Source organism: Bubalus bubalis, chromosome 2 (assembly GCF_019923935.1).
Source record: "Bubalus bubalis isolate 160015118507 breed Murrah chromosome 2, NDDB_SH_1, whole genome shotgun sequence".
Taxonomy (NCBI): domain Eukaryota; kingdom Metazoa; phylum Chordata; class Mammalia; order Artiodactyla; family Bovidae; genus Bubalus; species Bubalus bubalis.
The window spans coordinates 24,086,793-24,105,895 of record NC_059158.1 but is presented as its reverse complement, the minus strand read 5'-3'; the positions used below and the strand labels follow the sequence as shown (position 1 = coordinate 24,105,895).

The 19,103-nt window shown below is 49.8% G+C and overlaps 1 protein-coding gene across 5 annotated transcripts; it reads right to left on the bottom strand.

The window, feature by feature from the left end:
• Positions 1–606: 606 nt before the first annotated feature.
• Positions 607–13,425, bottom strand: ABCF1 (ATP binding cassette subfamily F member 1). Of its 5 annotated transcripts, XM_025296516.3 has the most exons (26): positions 13,267–13,425; positions 9,567–9,613; positions 9,282–9,374; positions 9,163–9,165; positions 8,994–9,126; positions 8,809–8,846; positions 8,613–8,723; positions 7,830–7,904; positions 7,638–7,751; positions 6,734–6,835; positions 6,377–6,499; positions 5,920–6,020; positions 5,734–5,819; positions 5,293–5,432; positions 5,059–5,207; positions 4,699–4,782; positions 4,429–4,553; positions 4,132–4,244; positions 3,838–4,009; positions 3,662–3,736; positions 3,478–3,548; positions 2,128–2,160; positions 1,877–2,045; positions 1,611–1,675; positions 1,451–1,523; positions 607–1,309 (listed from the first exon to the last, which is right to left on the bottom strand). In XM_025296516.3, the coding sequence occupies exons 1-26, from the start codon at positions 13,337–13,339 to the stop codon at positions 1,143–1,145; spliced, it is 2,535 nt and encodes an 844-aa protein (XP_025152301.2). In that variant the 5' UTR covers positions 13,340–13,425; the 3' UTR covers positions 607–1,142. The 5 variants fall into 5 exon arrangements, with proteins under 5 accessions (XP_025152301.2, XP_025152305.2, XP_045020617.1 ...); XM_025296520.3 differs by lacking the exon at positions 9,163–9,165 and having other exon boundaries at positions 8,994–9,123; XM_045164682.1 differs by lacking the exon at positions 9,163–9,165 and having other exon boundaries at positions 8,994–9,120.
• Positions 13,426–19,103: the final 5,678 nt, after the last annotated feature.

Below are 19,103 nucleotides of genomic sequence, written 5' to 3'. Positions count from 1 at the left end.
AAACAGTTCTTTCTTCCTTAGATCCGCTCTTTTTCCTACATTTCAAAAATGGCTCCCTGCTCATGGTTAAAAGCCTTACTATTTCTCAAGGTCCTCCCTCAAGTGATCCTGTCACAAAACCAAGTTCTGAGTAACCTTTCTCATCTATGAGCTCAAGGCCACTTAGAATCTACAACTCCGCACATTTGGCAATTACCTGTATCAATGCTGTACACTCACATCTTCTAAGTCTTCTCTGTCTAGATTACGCATGAAGGCAGACCACGTCTGCGCCCTTCCCGTATACCCCACAGTGCTACACAGTAACTCTGCGGGGATAGACACTCTGGTCTCTGACCCCAGGGTGGAGCTTGGATAGTGAGAAACCCGAGTGTCCTAGTCCTACCTAGAAGGGAGGACTCCCTTTCCCTTGCACTCATTTGAAGGGCTGGGGGAAGGGAGAGGCTCCTCAAACAGCGAGCACTACCTAAAGTGAGGTAAGACTGCAAGTGACACCCGCCTGCACCGGTGGGGAAGAGACGCTGCCACCCACTGCTAGAAAAGCGGACACAGCAAATCAAGATTCAGAAGAGTTCCAGCTCCCACGAATCTCCCAACAGCAACAAGGCGGCGGCAACTCCTTTACTTTATTTCTTCCCCTTGTAAAGGGCGATTCGAGTTCAGCAGCATTCCTTTCCTGTCCCCAACTCCCCCATCAGACCAGATACTGCAGGCACCAGATCCTGGGTGGCAGGAGCAGCAGCAGCTGTTGGTATCCATTAGGTCAGCGCTGAATCCACCAGAGGAGTGCAGTACCACTCAGACCAGGCGGCAGCTGCACCCGAAGCTTGGGGCAGCCCAGAGGCAGGCTTCCCCGTGAGGACAGAGGCTCAGACAACTGGCTGCGTGAGCTGGCTGGATGGAACCCCATGATGACAAATGTCACCTCTGCCTGTACAGAGGGACTTCAAGGACAAGGACCACTCAGTTATCTCAAGAGAAGCAGAACAGACGAGTCATTCAGAGAAAAAGAAGCAATCAAATATTCTGGTCACATCAAGACCACACTCCGCTTTCACACGTCCGAGCAGCTGCCACGCCGGCTGTAGACCAGAGCAAGCTTCCGAGTGGAGAGGAGACGGGGGACGTCCAGGAAGGAAAGCTCACTCTCGGGGCCGGCTGACCATGACTTCTCCCAGGGCCTCCAACACCTCCCGCTTGTAGTCTTCGAAGTCACCGTCAATCTGGCTAACACTCTGCTCCTCCACCACCCACAGCTGGCAGTTGGTTTCTGTGATGAGTCGGGCATCGTGGCTGACGACGATCACAGCTTTGAGGCAAGACAGCGAGAATGGAGGACAGGCAGAAAGGAAGAGGGGAATCAAAACCTGCGAGGAGGGTGCCCAGCCCCAGGACACCATAGTCCCATCCCCAAGCGGGGCAGGAGGAGGGCAGGCCCGAGCTGACTCACCACCCTTGTATTCGTTGATGGCCTCCCCTAGAGCGTCGATAGACTCGATGTCCAGGTTATTGGTGGGCTCGTCCTACAGGGAGGAGGTGTCCCGAAACCGAGTGCTAACGACCCCTACCCTTCCTGGTGTCAGCCCTGCCCCACAGGCCCATTCACTCACCAAGATGAGGACATCAGGCTCCCGACAGGCCAGCTCTGCAAACACAACTCGGGCTTTCTGCCCACCTGGAGCAAAGGGGAGGGAGAACCACTGCACCTTCCACCACCTGACATGGCTGTAGGTGAGCCCTGAACGCCTGTGTGTGCAGCAGGTGCATGCGCGCACGCTGAGGTCCCCCAAGTTCCGGTTCCTCTTCCCTCCCGCCTTGAGGGACAGTGTGCGGGAGGGAATTTTGAGGAGGGGGACGCCTGCCCGGGCCGCGGTACCAGAGAGCTTGCAGATCTGGATGGTGTGGGCGTGGCTCTCCAGGCCGAAGCGACCCAGGCACTTGCGCGCATCCTGGTAGGGCAGGTTGAAGCCCCGCTGCAGGTACTCGGTGGGCGTCTCCTCCATGCGCAGCTGCTCTGCATACTGCTGGTTGAAGAAGCCAATTTTCTGCCCAAGAGGAGAGGAGGGTAGTCAATGAAAGTCAGACTTCCTCTCGGCCTCTGACTACCTGATTCCCAAAGCCACTTACCAGCCGGTGGTTCTTCCTCATTTCACCCCGAGTCTGCAAGGAAAAAGCAAGGTGGGGCGGAGTAAGCGGGGCGGAGAGGAGCCACAGCTCCACCTCCTAACTCTGAAGGGAAATGAACACCAGAACTCGGCCGGGAACGAGCCAGCGCAAGAAAGATAATACATGTGTGTCCCTGACATGACCACGGCAGGCCAGGAAATCAGGCAAGAGGAAAAGCGAAGAGGTAAGTGGAGATTCAGAACCAGGAGCAGGCTGACCACGAGCAGAAAAACCCCGTCCCTACCTTCCAGCCAGAATTTTTCAGGGTTCCACCTCAGATGGGAATGAGTTTGTGCGAGGATCTAGGACACCTTTCTAAAGATCTACTCTGTGGGTGTGAGGCAATGTGCCTTCTCCACACTTGCCTGGAGGGCAGACAGATGGTTACAACCAACTAGCACTACATATTGGAGAAGGAAATGGCAACTCACTCCAGTGTTCTTGCCTGGAGAATCCCAGGGACGGGGAAGCCTGGTGGGCTGCTGTCAATGGGGTTGCACAGAGCCGGACACGACTGAAGCAACTTAGCAGCAGCAGCACTACATATACTGAAAAAGTCCCCAAAGCAATTCTAGGGAATTTACCTTAAGGAAAAACTAAATTCATGAACAAGTACAGTAAGACTCTTTACTATAGTATTGTCCTTCAGTGAAAAACCAGAAACATTCTAAACAACAGACGTCAAATAAATTATAATAGATCCATGAGAAAAATGCATATAGGACTACAGGCACAAAAAAATGCTTAATATACGTTATCTGAAAAAAGCTAGCTACAAAACAATTAACAGGATAACCCACTTTTGTTAAGAAAAATAATTACATATATGCTTGTAAGAAAAAAAAAAAGGAAAGCGATCCATTAAAATTAATACAGGTTATCTCTAGATTTTTCTCCGGCTTATGCAATTTGTTTTTCATCTGTCCCTTGCTTAGTTCCCGGATCAGGGATCTAACCCGGGCTCATGCCAGTAAAAGCCCTGAGTCCTAACTACTGGACTGCCAGGAATTCCCTGGTTCCCACAATTTCTAACGATTCTACAATGGGCATCTATTTCTTATATAACCAGAACACACAAGCGGGATGGGGGAGGCATGCCCTTCATCTGGGCCCACTTCTCCAGGTCTGTATCCCTGACTGATCTAAACTGTCCTCTACAGCACCTCTTAAGGGAAAGAACCATCCATGACGAGTTCTGTATTTAACTCTCCACAGAAGAGACGGCTCCCCAGTTGGAGCCTCCAGGGAACAGCCATGTGCTCATGCCTCTGCTCGCCCACCACCACGCCCCTCCCTGACTCCTGGACTCACCGGAGTCAGCTTGCCTGTCAGCAGCAGCAGCAGGGTGCTCTTCCCCACGCCGTTAGGGCCCACGATGCAGACTGCCAGAGGGAAGACAGAGGTCAGAGGGGAGGTCCCCAGAAACTCCCTGGGGCTCCTGCTCCACAGCCCGAGTGCCACCCCGAACCCTGCACCGAGCCTCCCCCCAGCTCACTCCTTGAGTCCATGTCGATGCCAAAATCCAGATTCTTAAAGAGTGGTTTCTGCCCCTCATAGCCAAAGGTCACACCTGAGAAAGCAAGAAAAGCAGCACTTTATTTTCTCTTCAGAGTCCCCCGAGGGCACCAGAGAGCCCTGGTGGGGCGGTGAGGCAGGACCGCGGCCGCTCACCGTGCAGGCCCAGCACTGGAGGGCTGAGCGGCGGTGGGTCGGGGAACGTGAAGCGCACAGTGTACTCCTTGGGGCGCTTCAGCAGCTCGGGGGCCTCCTGTGACTCCTCATCCTGATTTTTCCGCCGGCACTTCTGCTGCTTTCGAGTCAAGGCTTCCTTGGTTTGCTTCTCCTGAGGAGAACGGGGAAAGGGAGACATCCAAGCCTTGGACGGGAGGCCTTGAATGGCAGGCAGGGTCTGAGCCCCGCTCCTTCTCCCGAGAAAATCCCTGCCCAGGAAGAGCCAGCGCTCACCGCCTGCTTGGTGGACTTGCCACCCGCCTTTAGCTCCTTCAGCTTTTTCTCCTGCTTCTCATATTGCTTCAGCAGTTCCTTCTGCTTTTGCTGGTACATCTTCTTGAAGGTCACTGGGGCAAGGGGATGGGGGGTCATCAATGCTTGTCCCTGTCCCCAGCAGGATGGGGAAGGGGGGGCAGGGATCATGTCCAGAACTCTGAAATACTCAGAATTATCACCGCGTCCCTGTGTCCCTCCCTCCCAGGCCTTTCTCCAGGAACTATCCCTTTCCTCGCCCTCGTACGTCCCACGTACTGTAATTGCCCCTGTAGTAGTGAAGCCGCTGGGCGTCGAGATGGATGATGTCGGTACATACATCATCCAGGAAGCCCTGGTCGTGGGAGACGATGAGCAGCGTCTTCCGCCAGCCCTGGAGGTAGCTGGGTTTTAAAGAGTGTGGAAATGTCACAATCTCCAGGTTAGAGTGCAGACAGGGGCAGGAAGCGAAAGAGAGAGGCTGGGGTGAGAGCTGTCAGGGGCAGACTGGAGACCAGTGATACAAACCTATAATCCAGGGCTACTCACTTGTTGAGCCAGATGACAGCATTGAGGTCCAAGTGGTTGGTGGGCTCGTCCAACATTAGCAGCGTGGGCTCCATGAACAGCGCCCTAGAGGGTGGGCGGCAGAAGGCAGGGTCAGTGGGAGGAAGACCCTTGCTCAGACAACCCACAGAAGCCTCTGCTAAGCGGAGCCTGAGACCATGAACACTCCTTCCCAATTTCTCCTGAGAGTTCCTGAGACAGATGAGAACACACCCCTAGACAGGGAGAGAAGCCCTCCGAATCTGACAAGTCAGACAGTACGGGAGGGAGAAGACAGCCTTGGAAGAACAGGAAGAAGGGAAGGGTGGGCAGAGGCCGGGAGGGCAGGGGGTGGGAGCCCACCTGGCCAAGGAGACACGCATGCGCCAGCCCCCCGAGAACTTCTGCGTGGGTCGATTTTGCATCTCAGGGTCAAAGCCCAGGCCGGCCAGGATCCGGCGGGCTTTGGCCTCTGCAGCGGCCGCCCCGGTGGCCCGCAATTCCTCGTACACCTGGGAGGAGGGAGAAGAGGACACATGTTGGGGGGTCCCGGGAGCCCCCAGTCTTAGCCCATGTCCCCTGCGCCATCTCCTCTACCTTCTCGAGCCTCTCGGCAGCTGTGTCGTCGCCCTGCTCCAGCTGTCCCTGAAGCCGCCGCTCCTCTTCCAGCAGCTTCAAGCGCTTGGTGTCCGCTCGAAGGACAGCCTGCACGGCTGGCGTCTCATCAGCTACCACCTCTGGGGGCCGGGGAGCAGTCAGGGTGTGCCCAGGGGCCAAGTCTGCCACCCCCTCTTCTCTGCAGCTCCGTTTCTGGACTGCCTGACCCTGTCCAGCTCTCGGCACTTGTTCCAGCCTCTCACTGCACCCCCTACTTCTGTGGCACCCGTTTCCCAGTCCCCAGTCTCCCCACATAACCCTTCCAACTCCACAACCATGGGCTCGTCTGTTCTTGGCTGGCTCACATACCCCAGTGGCAGCCCCTCGCAAGCCCCTGAGTTTCCCCCTCCCCACCAGCCCCTCTGCCACTAGCGGCCTCACCCTGCTCGCACAGCAGCACGTCGATGTTGGGAGGGATGCTCAGGGCTCGGTTGGCGATGTGCTTGAGGAGAGTGGTCTTGCCCTTGCTGGGGAATGAGAGCTTTGAGGACCAGGCTGCCTCCCAGAACAAGTCTCTTCTCCCTCTGGCCCCTCCCCTCTCACAGCTCCAGCCCCTCCTCTCCTCACCCATTGGGTCCCACCAGCCCGTAGCGGCGGCCGGCGACGATGTACAGGTCTGCGTTGACGAACAGCTCCTTGCCATGGGCCGAGATGCTGAACTTCTCCAGCTGCGATGGTCAGCAAAGAGTGAGTACATTAGAACTCCCTTCCGTATGTCTAGCAGCTGCACCTTTTTCTCTGCAGGGAAGCCCCCTCCCCATCCACTGCCTCTAATCAGAGTCCACACCCTAAGCGCGACCAGCCTGTCCCAACCTGCTTCCCTCCAAAGCTGGACTCCTATGCTGGTTCTTCTAACTTCTTGCACAGGCTGGGAGAATTCAAGATGTGGAGAACGTCTCCCAGCTTTTTTCCCAATGGACCTCCTCCTCCTACCCACTTCCTTGGTCACCGTGGCCTCTCAGGGGAAGGGGAGAAGTGGCAGGTCCCTGGCTGAGCTGGTAGGAGGGGCTCCTTCGCACCTTACCTTGATGTCAGAGGCATTTTCTAGCATGGCCTGGCGGGAAGACACCTCTGCTTGCGACACAGAGAAGTCATTTTCAGCAGCATTGGCTGCTTTTAACGAAGCCACCTGGCGCTCATACTCCATCTGAGAAGGAAGGGAAGATCACATTTGAGGCCACTGCCTGCCACTTTCCCGTTGCCACAACACAGACCCATATCACCAGACACCATGACACTGTGCTCACAGAACACAACTGTTTCCTTACTCCAGCTGTTGTACTCAACCCAGCTCCCAAAGCTCTCCCTTCACATGTCCCCTACTTGAAGCATTAAACAAAAACTTCTCCTGCCTTTGACCACTAAGAACCCAAGGTCTTACTTGTTTCTTGAGTTTCTTCTTCTCCTTCTTGCTAAGGTGAGCATAGGGGTCATCGGCTTTGGACTCCCCTTCTTCCTCCTCCTCTTCTCCTTCCTCTGAGCCCTGTGAGAACCAGGCAACGGTAAAAACAAGGGGGCCTTTGAGAACTTCATGTCATCCACTGCCAGGTCCACAGTCAGCTCTGTCTCTCTCCCAGAATCCTGAAATATCTTGGCAGTGCTCACATTCTCATACCCATTCTGGTTTCCTTGTAGCCCTGTATCCATCTGTGCCACCAGGAAGACACCTATGTATGTATATATGAAATGTAAAGATGTGTATGTACCTATACCTATGTAACTGTCAATACAATGTAACTGAAGGTAAAACAAAAGGAACAGGTTCTCTTCCTCATGTATCACACGAGTTTCTCTGCAGGTAAACATGCAAAGCAGAGGTCCAGAAGCCCTGTGCAGAGCCAACAGAATGAGAACTAGCAGGTGCTGGCGGTACAGGGGAGCTCAGAGGTCACTCGATGACACAGATGAGAAGAGTGAGGCCTGAAGAGGTGACAAGACGTACTCAAGATCACACAGGGAGTGGCAGAGCCAGAACCTGGGCTGAGGGTGCCAGCCATGTCCCTTCCTCTTCTGGATCAAGAGGTGCAAATTAGGGCACTTGAACTAAGAATGGCTTTTACATTTTCAAAGAGGCTTTCCAAAAACAGAAAAGAAAAATATGTATCAGAGATTGTATGCGGTCTGTAAGTCCAAAGTATTTACTAGGAAGTCCTTTACAAAAGTTTGCCAACCCCTGCTCTGGGGAGTAAGAGCACCCCAGGTCGCAGCTCACGTCCTGCCCCTGGCCCAAGGGCCACCAAGGCTGATCCCCTCAGCCCACATCCCCCCAACATCAAAACACACACCTGCTCTGCCTTCTTGGCCTTCTCCTTCCCTTGCTTGGGCGGTTCCTTTTCTTTTGTTACTTCCTCTTCATCCTCCTCCTCTTCACTCTCCAGAGCAGCAAATTTATTTTGAGGCTACAGGGAAAATCCAGCAGGTCAGATGTAATGCTCTGATTCTTGAGACCAGCCCACCTCCCGCCAATGTTCCCTCACCTTGGCCTTCCCCTTTGACTTCTCCTCCTTTGTCTTTTTGCCCTTCAACCCTGGCTGTTGTTCCTGAGATACAGCCTGGAAAAGACACACACAGACATACAAATTAATTTGCTATCCTGTAGCTTGACAAGAATTTCTAGGTAGTCCAGGAGTAGCAGTTAACTGTACTAAGTCTGCCAGGGAGAAAATGAGACCCAGAAAAAACCTGCCCTCCAGCGGCAGACAGACAGTGAAGAGACGAGAAGAGAGTAACAGCGAAGCTAAGGGACTGCGAGTAGGCAAATGAGCCACGTAGATGGGATGGCCCTAACACTGGAGGGCTTCCTGCAGATGGCAAATGCTGAGAAGAGAGAATGGTCATAGGCTTGGAGAAGGTGTTCTAGGAAGAAGAGAAAGCATAAAGAATAAAGGCTTCAGGCTTCTCTGGTGGCTTAGTGGTAAAAAATAAAGGCTTCAGCACACAGTCAGGCCGGATTAAAACGTGATGAGGCTGATCGGTATACAAGGCAAGTCCCAAGCAATCCTGCAGAGGGGTCCTGGTGGAAGGGCAAAGACTTGAAAGTCTTTGGTTTAGATTTTGAGTTTGAAAGCAACAGAATCGCTGTAAATTTCAGAGTGATAATACTTTTAAAAAAGCTGACTTTGACAGGATAAACTGACAGTATAAGCAAGACTGGCCTGGCCTAGAAAAGCTAGTTGAAAGCAGGAAAAGAAGCCAGGGAATCACCACACTGTAGCCAGAGGTGCCACATGGGGTGGGAGGGACTAGCACAGCCATATCACCTTATTGATCCGATTCTTCTCTGGCTTGGCCGGCTTAGGAGGATGTTTTTCCTCCTCCTCCTCCTCCTCTTCACTCTGATCCTGAATCAGGGCTGCAAAAACATTACCACCCTGAAGAATGAAAGGGCAGAAGTCAGTAGGATGGTCAAGGCTGCACCCCTGGGGTCTCTGTCTACCACTGAGACAGACGGCTTACCTTGGTTTTCTTCCCTCCTCGGGGTACTGGGGCGGGTACTGAAATGACAAGGGGAGAAGGTGAGCTGGGAAAGAGAATGACCATGTCCACTCCTCAATCTACTCCAACTCCAAGATCAAGGAATGAACCCTTGACTCTTCCTGACTCAAGGGTTCCAGGTACCCATCTCCCCTCAGTGCATTTACCCTCGTCCTCCTCATCGCTGGCTGGTACTGAGAGCTTCTTAAGACGCTCCATGAGCTCCTTCTCCTCTCCGTCATCATCCACATCCTTTTTCCGCCTCCCTTTTCGGGTGTCTCGCTTCTTTTTTTGCTGCTGAAAGCCAAACAGGGTGAGAGAATGAAGGCTGGGCCGCTGCTGTATCTCTGCCCCAGAGAACACTCCCAGTCAGCTGAGTGAACCAGTGTGGGCTGTGGAGGGGCTGGCGGACCGAAGATGCCTCCAGGGAGTGGTTGGTCTGCTGACACCCGTACCTGCTGCTGCTGCTGCTGCTGCTGCTCCTTCTCCTTGAGCACTTTCTCTTCTTCCCCAGCCTGTTTGTCTTCTACTGCCAGTTCCTCGAAGAACTACAACAGGAGTTAAGATCTAAGCCCTTCACCACCACGCATGTACCCAGGGACCTGCCACACACACCATCCCGCCTTGCTCCCTCTCCCGACAAGACCTCTTCCCCTCCCTCCTGCCCTCACCGACTTCACAGGGCCACCTTCTGCTCGGAAACACCCACACCCCTCTCTCCTCACCCCTCACTGCCTCACCGTCTTTTTGGTCTTCTTGTCCTTCTTCCCTTTCTTCACCACTTTGTCTAGAAGGGTTAAGCAGACGTTGTGAATGATGATTTGCAAATTTCAAAGCCACCCTGATCTCACCTGCCAACCCTCAATGGACTCTACCCTCCCTAGTCACTGTTTTTCTAGCTCCCTCCCTGGACACTGTCCCAAGAGACAGACAATGGTGGCTGGTCTAGGGGAGCAGTGGGAGGCAGAAAAGGAGAATCCACAAGGTGATGGCAGAGGTGGGAAGTAAGACGGTATTCAGAGATGACGCCAATGTTATTAAGTGGCAAAATTAGCTGAGCTAGTGGTACCATGAATAACTCAGGATATACTGGGAGAGAAAGACCTTTTCCCACCCCAGTCACCCATGGGGAAAAAAGTAGGACAAAGTATTATATGTCATTTTTAGAACCTGCAGGCCATGGAAACAAAGCCATCTGCTAAGTTAACAAACACCTGGGTCTATGCCACACCTGCTCCGCTTGCACTTCCGGCACAAACCGCGCTGTGTTAGGCTTCACTGGGCATCGGTCATTCATCCCAGAGTGACCTGAGACACTGCTTAGCTCGTGTTCCCAGGGAGCAAAGTGGGAAGTTGAAAGGTCACTGACAAATTCCAGCCTCTCCTTTCTGTCCATCTCCTTTTCCCCGAAGATGGAGGGTTACGTCTAACTCCTTCCAACATAAGATGGGGAGGCAGCCAGCAGCCTCGTGATTTCTCGCCACTCCTAGGCCTATCCACCATCACATTCACCCCCAACCATCCCATCGCCTACGGCTATTTGATTCTATCCAAAGGCACTCCTGGAGTCACTTAATTTCCCCCATCCCCAAACCAAAACAAAGCCTTCTGCTATCTACCACATTAAGTATTCTCAGACCAGAATGCCACCGAGTTCACAATAATCATTTATTCAGATGCTGAGCATCTACAGTGTCAAAAAGTGGATAAAATGAAGGTCAAGCCCTATAATTTAGGGCCTCACAAAAGAGAAGGGCGTATCCTATTTCTTCTCCTCTTTCCCTAATCCATACTGATGTTGTGGACACTGGCTTTTCTCTGCTCCTTGGTAACTCCCAGCCATGCTTATGCCTGTCTTTGCTTAATCGGTGACCTCCACCCTGAACACACTTCAAAATCTGATACCTGTACGGGGTGACTAGTGTGATGGAACCAAAAAGATGTGGAGAAATAATGAAAGACTTCCTGTATATGCTATTCTGAGGACTCTAATCCTAAAGCCACTAAACGGGAGGACCCAATGTAGTACACAAGCCGGAATGATGCGATCAGCTCATTCTGACAACACTCAGAAGTGACTCAGGCACTAATTTCTCTCCATGAACTAATACAACCATGCCTCCTGACCACTGGTTCAAGTGTGAGAAGTATCATCACCCAGGAGCAGGAAAAGGCTGAGTGTGGCTAAAGCTACCCTGTACCCCCCACGTCTTACCCCACCACAACAGCTCCTGCTTTTAGTAAGGCCACCACTGAAGTGGTTCTTCATTTCAAAGCCAAGTGAAGCACTTTCTGAAAACTTACACTCCCCCCACCCAATTACTGTTTCTATTCTTGTCTTCACTGAGTCTCAAAAGTGCAGTCCACACTAGCCCCCCCCCACCCCCGCCGTCTCCCATTCCTTTTTGAATATTCCACAATCTGACTTGGGTGTTACCTTCTAATGAACACTACTTTTGTCAAAGCTGCCACCATCCTCTTAGTTGTTCAATTCAAAAAGGGCTGTTGTTGTGGGGGTTTTTTTGTAGTCCTTATTTTGCTTGATTATACTCAGCAACATTCCAAGCTAATTCCCTCATCACTTTCATTCTTCTCTCCTGTTGTTACTTAGCGTCAGGGATCCTGATGGTCTGCCTCTAGTTTCTCTGGCTGCTCGCCTTTCTTAGTTTCATCTCCTCAGCCTCCTTCCCTATATGTCTTCCCTTAATTGTTGACGTTCTCTTGGGTTCCCATCTTAGACCTCTTTTCACTTCAATCCACAGACACTCTCTAGGGGACTCCCAGGATCCAACAGCTCAACTACACATGTGTCTTCACTCCCAGTCTACCGCTCTATCCACGGCCACCGAACAAACTCTCTCCTTGCCGTCTCAGAAATCTCCAATTTAGCATTCAATAGCTGACCTTACCTCTTCCTGCTCCCCAACCCATAGCCCATTACAGCTTTCAATTAAGAGCCTAGTACCCATGGAATTATTCAAGTGAGTGTCAGCCTTAATTCTTCTCCCCTTAGTTGGTTCCCAGCTCTAGTCAATGCCCTGGCTTCCTCTTATAACTTCTCACAGGGTTCTTTACCAGAGCCTCCTAAATGATCTCCCTGACTCAAATCATTTCTATGCACTTCAATGGGTCTTCCTTCTTAATGTCTTTAGGATTAAATTCCTTGGAATAGTATAAAGCCTTTCAGTGTCTTGTCTTGCACATCTTTTCAATACCATCACCTGAGTCAATACAATACTGGGAACCAGCCAGGCTCAACTACATCTCTATCTTTGCATTAACTGTACCCTCTGCTTGCTTAGAACCTTCTTCCCCTTGCTAACTCATAATGATCATTCGAGAATGAACTCAGCTATCACATATTCCTGGGAGGCTTTGCTGACACTCCCATCTGCCTATATGTTGCCCCTGTCTTCTCTAGTCCCACAGCATTCTCAAGCACATTCCCTGACTAAAGCTCTGTCCCCTACACTAGACTTGCCCCTTCTCCATAGGCAAGTCTTTTCATCCCTACATCTCCAGTTCTGTAAAATTAGTCACTGTTTACCCACTATTATTTCCATCCATCTTATCTGCCTCTTGAAGTACCTTCAAGTCTGGGAGAAGGTCTTCATATTTTTTTGTCCCTTCTCCAAAGCACAGTGCATAATTAAAAACAAGTGGCTCAACATACATTAGCTGTTTTTAAGTAAAACTTAATCCTCCATTCCAACACCCAGTATCTACCTTCTTGCTCCACTTGAGTCAAAAAGGTGTCTTATGAAAGCTGTCTTAGGCACGACTCCATGAAGGAATCAGCCTCTCTTGAGAAGCAGATGGGACCCCAGGTGAGTACGAGTTGCGCTGGCACAGAATAGGTCGAGGCACAGCTTATATATTCATGCCGGTTGTGGAATACGGTGTGACCGAGATATCCAAAAGAGAAGAAGAAAACAGGGCTTTTCTCATTTCCACCATCTCTTCTTCCTACCATATCCTCTTCTTGGAATAATCTTTTAAGTTTTTTTTTTTTTTTAACGCGGACCCTCTTTAAAGTCATTACTGAATCTGTTACAATAATGCTTCTGTTTTATGTGTTGTCTTTTTTGGCCAGGAGGCTTGTGGAAATCTTAGCTTCCTCACCAGCGATCCCGCACCTCCTGGATCGGCAGGTCAATTCTTAACCAATGGATCACCAAGGGAAGTCCCCCATACTCTCTTCCCCGTCTCTTGCCCGGTGTTACTGAAGCTCGTGCCTGACAGCCCGACACCTTTTCTTTTCGCCGGCATCCCAAAAGCACTCCTGCCAGGGCAAACTCTTCCCGGCCCCACTGCACGCATGCGCAGTAGCCCCCCGAACGGCCCGGTGAGTCTCGCGCCCGCCACCCTCTCGTAGGACCCAGCGCACATTTCTCTCTCTTCTCTTTTCTATCTTCTTTCTCCTCTGCCTGCCAGCCTTACCTGTGGGGCTCGTGGTCTCTCCGTCCCCGATCCACTCGGGCTCCAGCGGCTGCTGCTTGGGCCCCTTCGGCATCGCGGTAGCAGTTATGGTAACTCTGGCTTCGCCGGGTGCTATTTCCGCTTCCGGTAACGTGGGGCCCGGAACCAGATTTGCTCTCTAGGTCTGGGCTGTCGACTCCGCCCCGGACGGCCCACGTGCGCGCCGCGCCGTCCTGTAGTGGGCGTGCCTGAGACCTGGTGGGGGCGTGGCCTTAAAATGACAGGGCGTGGCTGGTGCCCGCCCACTCGGGTCGCGACAGCAGGTTTAAGGCAGTCGAGGAACCCCAAAGACTCTACGACGCCGCGTGACTAAGTGACAGAACATAATCATTTCCGACTAGTATGAAAGAGTGAAGTCTTTTTTTTTTTTTTTGAATAAAAGTGAAGTTGCTCAGTCGTGTGCAACTCTTGCGATTCCATGGACTGTAGTTTACCAGGCTCCTCTGGCCATGGAATTTTCCAGGCAAGAGTACCGGAGTGGGTTGCCATTTCCTTCCCCATGAAGTCTTTAAAAAAAAAAAAAAAAACAAAAAAAAACAAACTGAACGCTACCTTGTTACCAGTCCTTTCTGATTGGTAAGGAGCAGAAAAGCAAAGTCCACTAACTCAGGAGGAGGCTTTGTCGGTCTAGTGTTGAGATGTGTCACAAAACCCCGAAGTGTAGAAATGTAAACAAGGAACTGTAGCCTAACAAACAGGAATCACAGTGCAGTGGGGCTTGGGTTCACTTTTTTTTTTTTTGGTAACAGCTTTTCCGAGGTGTAACTGACTTAAGGTAAACTTTATATATTAATACAAAAGATAACCAATAAACTGCAAAGTGAATGCTATAAGTTTTGACATGTTCAGTTCAGTTCAGTCACTCAGTCGTGTCCGACTCTTAGCGACCCATGAACTGAAGCACTCCAGGCTTCCCTGTCCATCACCAACTCCCAGAGTCCACCCAAACCCATGTCCATCCAGTCGGTGATGCCATCCAACCATCTCATCCTCTGTCGTCCCCTTCTCCTCCTGTCCTCAATCTTTCCCAGCATCAGGGTCTTTTCCAATGAGTCAGCTCTTCGCATCAGGTGGCCAAAGTATTGGAGTTTCAGCTTCAACATCAGTCCTTCCAATGAACACCCAGGACTGATCTCCTTTAGGATGGACTGGTTGGATCTCCTTGCAGTCCAAGGGACTCCCAAGAGTCTTCTCCAACACCACAGTTCAAAAGCATCAATTCTTCCGTGCTCAGCTTTCTTTATAGTCCAACTCTTACATCCATACATGACCACTGGAAAAACCATAGCCTTGACTAGACAGACCTTTGTTTCCAAAGTAATGTCTCTGCTTTTTAATGTGCTGTCTAGGTTGGTCATAACTTTCCTTCCAAGGAGTAAGCGTCTTTTAATTTCATGGCTTCAATCACCATGTGCAGTGATTTTGGAGCCCAGAAAAATAAAGTCAGCCACTGTTTCCCCATCTATTTGCCATGAAGTGATGGGACCGTATGCCATGATCTTAAGTCACCACCAAAATCAATATTTGGGACACTTCGAATTCTACCGCTTAATAGGTGTGGGACCAAAGTGCTCCCATAGCTCTGCCAGCTCCCTTCTCTCCTTAAACTAATACAGTCTTGCTTTTGTCCTCACCATTCCCTGGCAAGGTCACTACTCTTTCCAAGGTCAATGGATTGGGGCCAGTTCTCTGTCTTTATCCTACTCACTTCTCAGCAGCACTTGATACAGATGGCCACTCCCTTCTCCTTTTGCTTTCTTCAGAGGCACTACTGTTTTCCAAATTTCCTTTCCTGGCTACTCCCTTTTCTCTTTTCCTGGCTTCTCCTCCTGAAGTCTAAATATTGAAGTGCCTCCAGGCTCAACTGTCTTTTGTCTAGACTTATTACACATCCCTGTGTTGGGAAGATCCCCTTGAGGAGGAAAATGGCAACCCTCTCCAGTATTCATGCCTGAAAAATGCCATGGACAGAAGCACCTGGCAAGCTACAGTCCAAAGGGTCACAAAGAGTTGGCTACAACTGAGCGACTAAACACACACGCATGCACATAATTTTAAATATCATCCAAAACTGATGAAAATCCCCAAATCTCTCTTTTTGGCTCAAATTTCTACCCTAAACTCATGAATCCAACTGTTCATTGGACATCCTCTCTGAGATCTCTTATGCTGCTGCTGCTGCTGCTGCTAACTCGCTTCAGTCATGTCCGACTCTGTGCGACCCCATAGATGGCAGCCCACCAGAGAGATCTCTTATAGCTATCTCAAATTAATATGCACAAAACTGAGCTTTTACTTTTTTAATTTTTAAAAATAATTTTATTTATTTTGGCTGCACTGGCTCTTTGTTGCTGCGTGAGGGCTTTCTCTAGTTGTGGCGAGTGGGGGCTACTCTTCCTGGTCGTGCACGGGTTTCTCATTGTGATGGCTTCTCTTGCTGTGGAGCACAGGCTCTAGGGCACGTGGGCTTCTGTAGTTATGGCTCACAGGCTCTAGAGTGCAGGCTCAGTAGTTGTGGGGACTCGGTAGTTGTGGTGCATGGGCGTAGTTGCCCTGTCGCATGTGGGATCCTCCTGGACTAGGGAGCAAACTCCTACATTGTCCAGCGGATTCTTAAGCACTGGACCACCAGGGAAGTCCCTGAGCTCTTATGTTTATTCTGCAAGGCTGTATCTTTTCCAGGTTTCCCCATGTCAAGAAATCACACTATCTTTCATCTAGTTACTGAGGCCAAAACTAAAACGTCATCCTTTTTCCATTCCCGCTCTTCATCAGCAAGCCATGTCTGCCTCAGGCGTCATTCATTCAAAAGTATACTGAGTGCATAGTATGTGCTAGGCACTCTTTTAGGCCTTCGGGATATCACTGAATAAAATGAAGATCTCTGCTTACATTTCTAGCAGAGGAGTTACTGCTATGTTAAAATATACATCAAGGTAAAAAGTATCAGGAAGGCAGGTTTCAGCACTAAATAGACTTCATGAGGCCTCAGTGATGTGAAATTCAAGCAAATTCTTGAAGACAGTGAGAGCTCTGGCCACAAGGACTTCCAGAAGAGCATTCTGGCAGAAGGAACAGCTAGTGTGGTGCCTTGTAGAAGCAGTGTGCTTGCTGGAGAGGCACATGGAAAAGGAAAGCAGGCTGTGAACTGGAAATGGGTTTTCAGATCATTGGGTTTCTACTCTTGACTAAAATGGAAATCATTACAAGGTTCTGAGCAGAGGAGTGACCTGATTTGACCTATATTTTAGAAGGATGACTTTGGGTTCACACTGACGGAGGGGCATGAGATGGGAGAAATGGCAGAAGCAGAGTGACCTCTTGGAGGTGGTGAAGATTCAAACCAGGGTGATAGTTGTGATTGGAGGTAGTGAAAATGGCTGGTTTCTGAATATATTTGACAAAAAGAGCCAGCAGGCTTTGTTGATGAACTAGACATCAGGTGTGACCAAAAAAAAAAAAAAAAAAAAAAACCAAACAACTAAGGATGACCTCAAGACTTCTGGTGTGAACTAGAAAGAGATGCTATCAACTGAGACTTTAAAACATATCCCAAATCTTCCTACTTCTCTCCACCTCTGCATCGTCTCTTTCCTCTGGACCACCAAAGTGGCTTCCTACCTGTTCTCCTGCTGTCATTCTCCTTCTCTAGTTTATCCTTCCAACCTACAGTTAATGGTAGTTTTAAAACATAAATCATTTTCCCAGAACACTCTGGGACTTCCAGAGCGGTCGGGGTCGGTGCTGTACATGCAGAATGATCCAGTGGTTAAGAATCCACTTTTCATGCAGGGGACTCCAGTTTGATCCTTGGTCAGGGAACTAAGATTCCACACGTTGAAAGGCCACCAAGCCCACAACAAAGAGCCAGCACAGCCCACCCCCCTCACACACACACAATCCAAACGCTTTGCCGCAGCTCTGTATCATTTAGCCCCTGCTGAACTTCCTGGTCTCATCTCCCAGTCTAGACCCACTGGCCTTCTATTTCTACTTCAAATCCCTCAAACTCACTATTGCCTCGGGGCCTTGGCCCTTGCTGTTCCCTATGCCTGGAATGCACTTCCTCAGGATATTCATATGGTTGCTTCCTCACTTAATTTCTGCCTCTATTCACAGACTATCTCCTCTAAGAACCACTACCTATTGTAGTATTGACCTCTCTTCCACCTGTCACTCTCCAACCTCTCCTTTCACTTTGTCCTCAAAATATTTCTTAAAATTATATACGTATTTATTGTCTACCATCTTCACCAGACTATAAACACCATATGGGCAGAAATGTTGCCTTTTTCACTGATATATCCCGAGCTCCTAAAACAGTGCCTGGCTCAGAGTAGGCACTAAGTATTCATTAGATGAACGTGAGGCTTAAATAAGATAATACATATCGGGAACTTAGCATGGTACCTGGCGCAGGGCTAGCAACCAGACAATGACACATTCTAAGATCTCACCCCGCCTCTCTGGCCATCCCTCCTCGTCAGGTCATTCTTGTCCTTCTTCTCTTGGCCGTTGAAAGTCGCTGTCCTCTAGGCTAAGTCCTGGGCCCTCTCCTCTTCCCATTTGACACTCTCTTCCAGGTGATTTCAGCTACAGATTCTTCAGTAAGGTCTATCCTAACCACCACTGGCTCCCAACCATTATTCTCTATATAGTGCCCCATTTATATTCTTTATATCATTAACCACAACCTGTAATTACTCATTTGTTTACTTTTGAGGAACAGTGCCTGACAACTGGAAACTGGCCTGACCCTGGAAGGTAGGCCTTGGTGTTGCTAAGAGCTGGTCTGGCCCTCATATCTAGGCCATGGTGCTCTCTCACTGGTCATAAACTCACAGAACACCCAAGTCAGGCAAGGTCAACCTGTGACTGTGATGAAGTAAGATAAAGTCTATCATCTTGTCTAATCGAAGACAAAAACAAGGTTACTGTGGAAACCATAAATTCTGAACAAGTACCTCTCAGCTAAAATGAGGAGTGGCTGCTTTATTTTTTTTTTTGCTGATTACAGCTTCAGCCATATTTCATCTCTTCCCTCAACAGGAGACTTTGTATCTGCAGGGTCCACATATTCAGATTCAAGCAACCTAGAATTAAAATATTAGGAGAGAAAATTAACTCCAGAAAGTTCCAAAAAACAAAACTAAATTTGCTGCACATTTGCAACTATTCACATAGCATTTACATTGAATTTATAACCATCTACATGACACTTACATTATTTTTGGTATTATAAATCATCTAGAGATGACAAAGTATAGGAGAGGATGTGTGCAGGTTTCACGCAGATATTATACCATTTTAGCCAAGAGACTTGAGCATCCTTGGATGTTGGCACATAAAGGGGTCCTGGAACCAGTGCCCCATATACCCTGAGAGACAACAGTATTAAAGTGGTATTAAGATATGCAATCATAGAGTTGTCCCCACTTCCTGGGAGTGCTCAGTCTAGATCCCCCTCTTCCTTGAATCTTCCCCCAAATCACCTAACACAAACCTTAATCCTGTCATTTTTAATTCTTTTATAAGATCTCTGCAGTTAAACTTTAACTAGAGGTGGTTCCTGTTTGGTCCTTGGCTGGAGGACACTGACACTTTTACTGTCCCATTCTCTATCTCCAGCCCTAATTCTAGCAGGGAGGGGCTGGCAGAGGATGTTTGCCCTACCCTAATGTTTTCACCTGCTGAAGGGCCAAGAGTTTGCTGGTTAGTACCTGGCTGCCTGGATAAAGAGTACTCTTCAAGCCTCGCTGCTGGAGCTGAGTATTATAGGCCACAGGACATATCGACTT